The 9,882-nt window shown below is 42.2% G+C and overlaps 2 protein-coding genes across 2 annotated transcripts in view; both read right to left on the bottom strand.

Annotated features, from left to right (window-relative positions):
* LOC137968830 (uncharacterized) overlaps positions 1 to 686 on the bottom strand; it is a 1,393-nt gene extending 707 nt beyond the window's left edge. The window contains exon 1 of the mRNA XM_068815307.1: positions 219 to 686. Within this exon, the coding sequence (XP_068671408.1) occupies positions 219 to 686 (468 nt within the window). The remainder of the gene's footprint in view (positions 1 to 218) is intronic.
* Positions 687 to 755: 69 nt separating this feature from the next.
* LOC137968829 (craniofacial development protein 2-like) lies at positions 756 to 1,694 on the bottom strand. Its single transcript, XM_068815306.1, has one exon. It carries the CDS (start codon positions 1,692 to 1,694, stop codon positions 756 to 758), a length of 939 nt encoding a protein of 312 aa, XP_068671407.1.
* Positions 1,695 to 9,882: the final 8,188 nt, after the last annotated feature.

Below are 9,882 nucleotides of genomic sequence, written 5' to 3'. Positions count from 1 at the left end.
AGTCGACTACCAGAAGTAAGATGGTCGGCGACAGTATGCAGCCTTGACGAACACCGGTCTGTACCTGGAATGTGTCCGTCAACTTCCCGTCGTGTATGACTTGGCAGCTGGAGTTGTCGTACAGTTGCTGTATGATGGAAATGAACTTGGGGGAGGGGGGGGGGGGGGGGTGGGAAGCCGTAGTGTTGCATTAGCCTCCAGATGACGTCGCGATTCACACTGTCGAATGCCATTTGGAAGTCGACGAATACTGAGTACAGTGGGATCTGCCATTCCAGCGACTGCTCAATGATGATTCGCAGCGTGGCGATATCGTCTGTGCAGGACCTGTCTTGACGAAAACCTGCCTGCTTCTCTCGTAGAGTTTCGTCCAGGGCCTTCTTGATTCTCTCCAGGATGATCCTTGTCAGGATCTTGCATGGGATGGAGAGCAGCATGATACCCCGCCAGTTGTTGCATGATGACAGGTCCCCTTTCTTCGGCAGTTTCACCAGGTACCCTTTCTTCCATTCCACTGGGATCTGCTCGTTCTCCCAGATCCTCATCAGGAGTGGATGGATCATCTCCGTGGCGGTCTGGACGTCCGTCTTTAGTGCTTCTGGTGGAATGCCGTCTGGGCCTGCTGCCTTGCCTGACTTCAAGGACTTGATAGCTTTGCTTACCTCGGCCTTGGTTGGTGGATTCATGCTCACCGCTAGCTGGTTTGCTGCTGGTGGGATGTCAGGTGGGACTTGAGGTGAGGGTCTGTTGAGAATCTATTGGAAGTGTTCTGCCCATCTTGCACTCTCTTTGGCTTCATCTGTGATGGTCTCGCCGTTCTTGTCTTTCACTGGTCTTGAGGGGGCCTTGCTTTTCCCTGACAGTGTTCTTGTGATCTCATACAGCCTCTTCATGTCTCTTTTGCCAGCTGCTGTTTCTGCTTTTTCTGTGAGGTCGTGTATGAATCTCCTCTTGTCCGCTCTGGTGCTTTTCTTGACCTGTCGGTTCAGCTCCCAGTACTGGGCCTGTAGATCTTGCTTCTGTTGCAGGTCTTGGGTCTGGTTGATGTCGTTCTTTAGCTGTTTCCTCTCTTTGATGAGTGTCCAGGTATTGGCTGACAGCCACTCTTTGTGTTGTCTAGTTTTCTTCCCCAGGACCTCATTACATGTGACCTTCCAGGTGTCCCTAAGGCCACACCATGTCTCCTCTACTGATTCTTCTGGTTGGTGGGCGAGTGCGCTGAACCGGTTTCTCAGTTCACTTTGGTAGACCTCAGCTTTTGTTTTATCTTCCAGGCTGTGTATGTTGTATTTGTGGGATGGCCTGTCTGCTCGGTCTCTGTAGACTTTCAGCTTGACTTTCAGGTCTGCCACCACCAAGTGATAGTCCGAGGCTGCGTCTGCTCCTCGTTTGACTCTGACGTCCAGCAAGCTTCTCCTCCACTTTCTTCCGATGGTGACGTGATCGATTTGATTCACAGTCCTCCCATCTGATGATGTCCATGTCGTCTTATGGATCTGCTTGTGCTGGAACACGGTGCCTCCAATGACCAGGTCGTTGAAGGTGCAGAACTCAGTGAGTAGCTCTCCATTCTCGTTCTGGACGCCAACTCCATGTTTTCCCATGATGAGTTCTCTGTTGGTGTTGTCTGCCCTCACTTTAGAGTTGAGGTCACCCATTAGGATCTTCAGGTCTCTTCTTGGCAGCTTATCCATCACTTTCTGGAGCTGGTCATAGAATGCCTCCTTTTCCTCTGTCTCTGCTGCGTTGGTGGGTGCGTAGCACTGGATGACGGTGGCTTTCCTCCCCTTGGAGTTGAACCTTGCCGTCAAGAGCCTCGGTGATACTGGCTCCCAGGAGAGTAGTGCCTGTGCTGCCTCAGGTGTCAGAAGCAGGGCTACTCCATGAAGGTGTGGGTGTCCTTCTTCATGTCCAGAGTAGATGATAGTGTCACCACTCGTCAGTCGCGTTCGTCCAGTGGCGTTCCAGCGTGTTTCACACAGCCCTAGCATCTTGAGGTTGTAGCGATGTATTTCCCTGCTCACTTGTGCAGATTTCCCTGCCTCATATAGGGTTCGGATGTTCCAGGTCCCTATTCTGGTCTTGATTTTGGCTGTCAGAAGAGTTGTCTGCGCACTGGCTTCCCGAAGGCTTTCACCAGCCCGCATCATAGGCTCTACTGGAGAGGACTCTCTCGGAGCCAAGTTGTTTTCTGAATTTGTTGTTGCGGTTTCTGTAACAAGTCTGTTTCCCGGGACTGGGGTGTTAGCCCAGCGCCCAACCCCCAGACCTGGAGCGCCGGTTGGTTTGGTGTCTGAGTTTTCCTTCTCGTAGATGGATTGCCGACCAAGGCTAACGAGCTCCATCCACCCGTGGTTTAGAATCAGAGTTTTCCTTCTCCTAGATGGACTGCCTACCAAGGTTATCGAGCTCCATCTACCCGGGATTTGGAATCAGAGTTGTCCTTCTCCTAGGCTATGTCGGTCCGCAGCACCCTATTCCGTATTATTCAGGTGCAATCCCCCAAAGAGAGGGCTCCCCTATCCGCCACCCGGGGGACGCGCCCCTACGCCGTATAGCCCCAGCGCGAGGGTACCAAATGTACTGACGGTGTAATTGATAAAAAATTCTTTGAAGCTTTTAACTGGGTGTATGTACATAGAGGATGTGATAGGTTTTGAGAACAGACGCTGAGCTAAACTTACATGTCTAAATATCTCAGTGCTGTATAAATTTACTGCATTTTCCATACTAATTCTAAGGTGGAATTGAGTTCAGCTTGGGCTCAAGAAAAGATAGTTATATTGAATTGTCCCTGCGCGGTTATGAAACGCTTAGATCAAACAACTGAAAGCCAATTAATGTGTAACACGGGGCCAGCGAAGCTTCATTTCCTTACTTAAATATACATTCGCAAAGGCCACCTGGAAGTATTTGTTCCAGAAACTCAAAACACAAGTCGTTTAAATGTTAATTTCAATTTTAGTTTTAGTTTTCTAGTCTTAGGATAATGTGTAGATGTATATATGTCTTTAATAATATTTTGTAGATTATAAATTTTTAATTTAGATAATTAATTTTTTCACAAACGAAGAGCCACCATGTGGAAGTGTTGTGAAATAAACCTTTTACTTACTTACTTACTTACTTACTTACTTGGTTTCGGTAAATACAAGGGTATGTCAGTAATTGCGTGGGCCATCGGTCCAAAAAAGTCTACGCTTCTCGTCATTAAAAGGGCGTATCTAATAGTTAATTTGTTTTGACAAATTCAATTGCAAGAACACCACAAAATTGAATATCATGGAGCATCAGGACAGTTTAGGGCCAATATAAATTTCACTGAACGTTACACATGAACAAATATATTGAATTTACGGGTATAGTTGTCCAAGCAAAAAACTTGAACAAAAGGCTGAACAAGAGGGTGAACATTAGTAATAAGCAGTCACAATGTAAATTATTTAAGTCTTCCTTTTTTATCGAATCTTCAAAACAACCTTGTATCTTGACAGGGACGAGTTTTGTAAGCGACAGAATTTTGTAGACGATGAGAAAGTGCGCACTAAAATGGACAACTAACGCAATGCAACCAAGGTAAACATATCTGCATCTGTCAAAATTATTTAACACGGTTTGATAGATTGGAAATTCTTCAAATTGGTATCACTGTAAACTAGACAGTTAAGCAATTCCAAGGATGTATGTTTGAAACCTGTATCTTGCAGACAATGAATTTTATCAGGCCATGAAACTCAATTTTGAAAAAGGAGAATGGCATCGTACGGAATTTGCTGCATTTTCCCTCCTCCACGAAACTTCCACGTAACGCGCGCGGTAACATTATCCGCGGGAAAATTGATATCATCTAAAAATAACCTAAGAGGGATTACGATAGGAATAGGGCCAGCATGAGGGATTACTTCTCTTACCTTTATAATCTCTTGGTTTTTTCACAAACGAAGAGCCACCATGTGGAAGCGTTCTGAAATAAACCTTTTACTTACTTATTTACTTGGTTTCGGTAAATACAAGGGTATGTCATATGTCATTAAAAGGGCGTACCTAATAGTTAATTTGTTTTGACAAATTCAATTGCAGGAACACCACAAAACTGAATATCATGGATCATTAGTTCATTTTAGGGCCAATACAAATTTCACTGAACTTTTCGCATGAACAAACATATTGAATTTAAAGGTATAGTTGTCCAAGCAAAAAAAAACTTGCAAAAAAGGCTGAAAAAGAGGGTTAACACGAGTAAAAGCAGTCACATTGTAAATTATTAAATTCTTCCTTTTTTATCGAATCTTCAAAACAACCCTGTTATAGATAATACAGACATAACAATCCGACGGAAATGCGGAAACGTTAACTGTTGAAGTTTGTTGTTTGCCCAAATCTAAGGACACTGCAGGATTTAAACTCTATTTCTCGCCTATTAGCCACAGTTCTCGAGAAAGTGGTGAAATGATGAAAGGCGCTGGCCTTCGAGACAAATCCTGTAGTATTTTAAAAGGTTAAAGGTAGGTAAAGTCTGCTTACGAGCCTACAGGGCCCATCAGGCCGGCGCTTATCTCCGGTTTCTTTAGCATGAAGCGACTAGGAGTATTTCTACTCCCCCCTGGATGGGATGCCAGTCCATCGCAGGGTTACCCCCAGCATTAAATTCGCCGGTACCCATTTATACACCTGGGTGGAGAGAGGCACCGTGGGAGTAAAGTGTCTTGCCCAAGAACACAACACAATGTCCCCGGCCAGGCCCCGAACCCGGACCACTCGATCCGGAGTCGCGCGCACTAACAATAAGGTCACCGCGGGGTACTAAAAATAAACAGTATGTCAGTCGCAAAATGTCAATGTCGAGATGTCGGCGAAAATAGAACCGTGTAATCGTTAAGCAACATCAATACTTCATGACAAGGGGTCATCTGCAAAGCTCACGGATACCTGCAAAGGATGCCTAAAGGCGGACCATATCCTGAACTTTTTTTATCATTAGACCGCGAAACTAGATTTTTGCTACTAGTTAATTAAACACAACACAGTTTAAAAGATTTTTTTTAACAGAATGAGCCCGGATGAAGCCAGTGATACTAAATCCTGTTTCGTTTACATGTTTAACCACAAATTAATGTTCTCCGGTTATTGTTCGCTTGACCGACAAAGCTTGCAATTGAGTGGGCGAACGTTTATAATTTTCATATCACCAAAGAAAAGTTAAGTTCAGTAATTTTGTCGTTTACACAACTATCGATGTAAGGTTTTGTCAAAAATCTTGAGACCATTTATCTAAAGCGCATGGAAACCTTGTGTAAAGTATTATCTGCAACAACTAAAACTCATGTCAACAGAGATTGTGAGGTTGTTATGTTCCTTGGTCAATATTGAATGACTTGTTAATTAAACCTGTAACAATTGGCATGTTCCACAACCGTATCCCATTTTCACGGGTGCGTCGAGTGCTGAAGAACATTCTCGATTCGCGTAGCTTCTTTTTAACACTCCCAAAGACAGTCAATTGTTACATCCCGTTGTTTTATGGAAAATATGACAAGTATGGCCAGACCAAACTGTTAAATATGGCTGGACCAATCGTCCTGAAAGTTATTGTGCACTTGTGCATGCATTCAAAAACTTAGTTAAAAACCTACGCAGTAGCACTTTGAGCTTTACGCAAACATGGCAAAGTATCGTGCCTTAGTATACCCTTAGCTGATTTCTGGCGCCCAGTTCCCTTTTTACTTAAGACGTGTTCCGTTCAGTGTATTGTAGGTCAACCCTTTTTCTGTGTTCTACGTCCCCACATAAAAAAAGAACAAAAGAACTTCCCATGACAGTTCCTGAATTGAAAAGCACGCGTTTTCTGTGTTAATTAAAGCTGGGACACACTAGGGGACAAGTCGCAGTGACATGTCTCTGCGACAAGTTGCTCCATGTGTACTACTTGCAAAACAAGTCGCTGCGACACGACGCCTGTTCGGTGCACACGCAGTGATCAAGTATGAGGGGGAATGTGAACTAGTTTTCTAATTCAATAGGGCTGACCATATGACGCTCTCTCAATGATTCATCTATATTTTGTCGCAGCGACAACGATGCTTTCGCTAATTTTGTGGCCGCGATAATTATAAGTTGCACGAATTCAAACTGGTTTGAATTCCTGCAACTGATCGCAGCGACAAAATTCTGCCGCAGCGACAGTGATTTTCATGAAATTAACCGTGTCACAAAAGGCGAATTGTTGCGGTGACTTGTCCCCGCGACGTGTCCCAGCGACTTATCACCTAGTGTGTCTCGGCCTTTAGCCCTTTAAGTACTAACCTCGCATATATGCGTGCAAAATACCGATACTATTTTCAATATTTGCTTGATTCACATGACAGCTATCACATCCTGGAATCCGGACGATTCTTTTTTCCTTTTTTTGCTACGAGGGTAACAGTGAAAAAAGCACAAATTTGTTGCGAATTTTCTATGATGAAAACTTGTTCAGAACTGATCAAAAATCTACGTTAATAGCACACATCAGGGCTTAGCCTAGTACTTAGTATATGGCTAGGAATTGTGTTCCCACTTTTTCCTCCAGCCCCGCTTCAGCCATTTGATGAGGGCCAGTCTCGTGCTTCTCAAGTTGGCTTGATCAATTGGTCTACAATTGTTCCTCATGGGTGACATGGGACGTCAGCCAATAGAAGTTCCTCTGGCAGCCGCTATCAGTCCCTAATTGATCTCATGCATCCATCCAACCCACATATGAATGTGAAAGAATACGTCAGGGAGATAGAGATGGACCACCAACAACGATGCAACAGGAACCAACCTAGTTCAAGAATTTCTAAAAACCTTAAGGATAGATGTACCCTTTGGCAAGGAAAACGGGAACTTAAATTCCAAGGATTCTTTCCGGAGTGGTTTTTTCAAACACAAATCTTTACTTTGCGGATGAGTTGACAGCTTTTGTGTATGCTGCGGTCATGGAACGGAATGATACAATGCCAACAAAATGCGGTCCAACCTTGTATCTACGAAGTATTCTCTACGCCTACACTTCTTTCAATAACACTTGCAAAGCGAAAAAGGAAAACACTATCAAAACACTTAAATGATAATGATAAAAATGAAAGACATGTTGTACATTTTTTACATTGGAATAATATTGTTTAAACCACTTTTAATTCGTGAAGAAAACGGTTTTACCAGCGGAGTTCAGTTTATATGGTTAAATAACCACATCACTCTGACGAGGGGCTAACGTTCCAAACGCCCGTTTCAATTAAATTTCTTAATTAGGGTGGTTAATTTAGCATATTCGGCAACTCCGTGACAAAACCTCTTTTCTGTGTTCAACTTCCCCACATTTAAAAAAGAACAAAAGAACTTCCCATGACATTTCCTGAACTGAAAAGCACGCTTTATCTGTGTTAAAAAAAGCGCCTTCCGCCCAGACACCAGCTTTTGCGCGGCCTGTTTTTTTCGCTCCGCTCTCGACGGGGATTAAGAAAACAAAGGGACTGCTCGTAGTCTACAAATCTAAGGACACTTCAGGATTTAAACTCTATTTCTCGCCTGTTAGCCACAGTTGTCGAGAAAGTAGTGAAATGATGAAAGGCGCTGGCCTTCGAGACAAATCTCGCAATAATTTGAAAGGGGTACTAAAAATAAACAGAATATCAGTCGAAAAATGTCAATGTTGAGATGTTGGCGAAAATAGAACCGTGTAATTGTTAAGCAACATCAATACTTCATGACAGGAGGTCATCTGCGAAGCTCACCGATGCCTGCAAAGATTGCCTAAAGGCGGACCATATCGTCAACTTTTTTTATCATTAGACGGCGAAACTAGATTTCTGCCACTAATTAATTAAACACAACACAGTTTAAAAGAATTTTTTTCATAACAGAATGAGCCCGGATGAAGCCAGTGATACTAAATCCAGTTTCGTTTACATGTTTAACCACAAATTAATGTTGTCCGGTTATTGTTCGCTTGACCGACAAAGCTTGCAATTGAGTGGGCGAACGTTTAAATATAATTTTCATAATCACCAAAGAAAAGTTAAGTTCAGCAATTTTGTCGTTTACACAACTATCGATGTAAGGTTTTGTCAAAAACCTTGAGGCCAGTTATCTAAAGCGCATGAAAAACCTTGTGTAAAGTATTATCTGCAACAACTAAAACTCATGTCAACAGAGATTGTGAGGCTGTTATGTTCCTTGGTCAATATTGACTAACTTGTTAATTAAACCTTTAACAATTGAAGTGCTGAAGAACATTCTCTATTCGCGTAGCTTCTGCCGCTCAGTTCCCTTTTTACTTAAGACGTGTTCCGTTCAGTGTATTGTAGGTCAACCCTTTTTCTGTGTTCTACGTCCCCACATAAAAAAAGAATAAAAGAACTTCCCATGACAGTTCCTGAATTGAAAAGCACGGGTTTTCTTTGTTAATTAGCCCTTTAAGTACTAACTTCGCATATATGCGTGCAAAATACCCATACTATTTTCAATATTTGCTTAAATTTTAGTCAAAACGCTGTGATTGCGTGTTCATAATACCGACTATTTCGCATGACAGCTATCACATCGTGAAATCCGGACGATTCTTTTTTTCTTTTTTTGCCACGAGGATAACAGTGTAAAAAGCACTACTTTGTCGCGAATTTTCTATGATGAAAACTTGTTCAGCACTGATCAAAAGTCTACGTTAATACCACACACCAGGGCTTATCGATACGCAAACAATGTTTTTGGGCAGAGCTTAAATTGGCTGTGATTACTGACTCCGACTTGAACTGAGTAGCTAGAATGTAGTCTTCATTACACCATCACCAACAATAGCTGCACTGAAAAGAAAGAGCAGAGTTTAAATCACTCAAGTTCAATCTTTTAAGTATTTCACTCATCAAATTCTTAAATTTACAATTCGCAAAGACGTCCTGCTTCCTTTGGTAACTAGCGATTTCGAAACCAAGAAATCCGGCGATGGAGCCCGCAGTCAAACTTTGAAGGGTTCAGTCCCTCAGCCTTTTCACGAAATTACCCTTAGGTTTAAGGATATCATTCGTAAGGATATCGTGGTTATTTGCACTTGTTGTTCATTCATTAGAAAGCAAATCTTTGGCTTCTTATCACAGTAATTAAATTTATAGCATAGCAAGAATTGTACACAATCATTTCAGTAATCTTGAGTTATGCATCGTGATGAGCTGGGGGTATACCAAATGTACTGACGGTGTAATTGATAAAAAATTCTTGGAAGCTTTTAACTGGGCGTATGTACATAGAGGATGTGATAGGTTTTGAGAACAGACGCTGAGCTAAACTTACATGTCTAAATATCTTAGTGCTGTCTAAATGTACTGCATTTTCCATAATGATTTTGAGGTGGAATTGATTTCAGTTTGTGGATCAAGAAAAGTTAGTTAGCTTGAATTGTCCTTGCGCGGCTATGAAACGCTTAGATCAAACAACTGAAACCCAATTATTGTGTAACACAGGGCTAGCGAAGCTTCATTTCCTTAATTAAATATACTTGGTTTCGGTAAATATAAGGGTATGTCAGTAATTGCGTGGGCCATCGGTCCAACAAGTCTACGCTTCTTGTCAGTAAAAGGGCGTATCTAATAGTTAATTTGTTTTGACAAATTCAATTGCAGGAACACAACAAACCTGAATATCATGGATCATCACGACAGTTTAGGGCCAATATGAATTTCACTGAACGTTTCACATGAACAAATATATTGAATTTACGGTATACTTGTCCATGCGCAAAACTTGAAAAAAAGGCTGAAAAAGAGGGTTAACACGAGTAAAGGCAGCCACATTGTAAATTATTAAACTCTTCCTTTTTTATCGAATCTTCAAAACAACCCTGTTATAGATAATAAAAACGTCAAAATC

Source organism: Montipora foliosa, chromosome 8 (genome assembly GCF_036669935.1).
Source record: "Montipora foliosa isolate CH-2021 chromosome 8, ASM3666993v2, whole genome shotgun sequence".
NCBI lineage: Eukaryota > Metazoa > Cnidaria > Anthozoa > Scleractinia > Acroporidae > Montipora > Montipora foliosa.
Note: the sequence above shows the minus strand (reverse complement) of the source record. Positions and strands in the feature narration are given on the sequence as shown.

What these genes read in the sequence shown, in the direction of transcription:
- LOC137968829 (XM_068815306.1), bottom strand. Translation starts at nt 1,694, where the DNA reads ATGGATAAGCTGCCAAGAAGAGACCTGAAGATCCTAATGGGTGACCTC.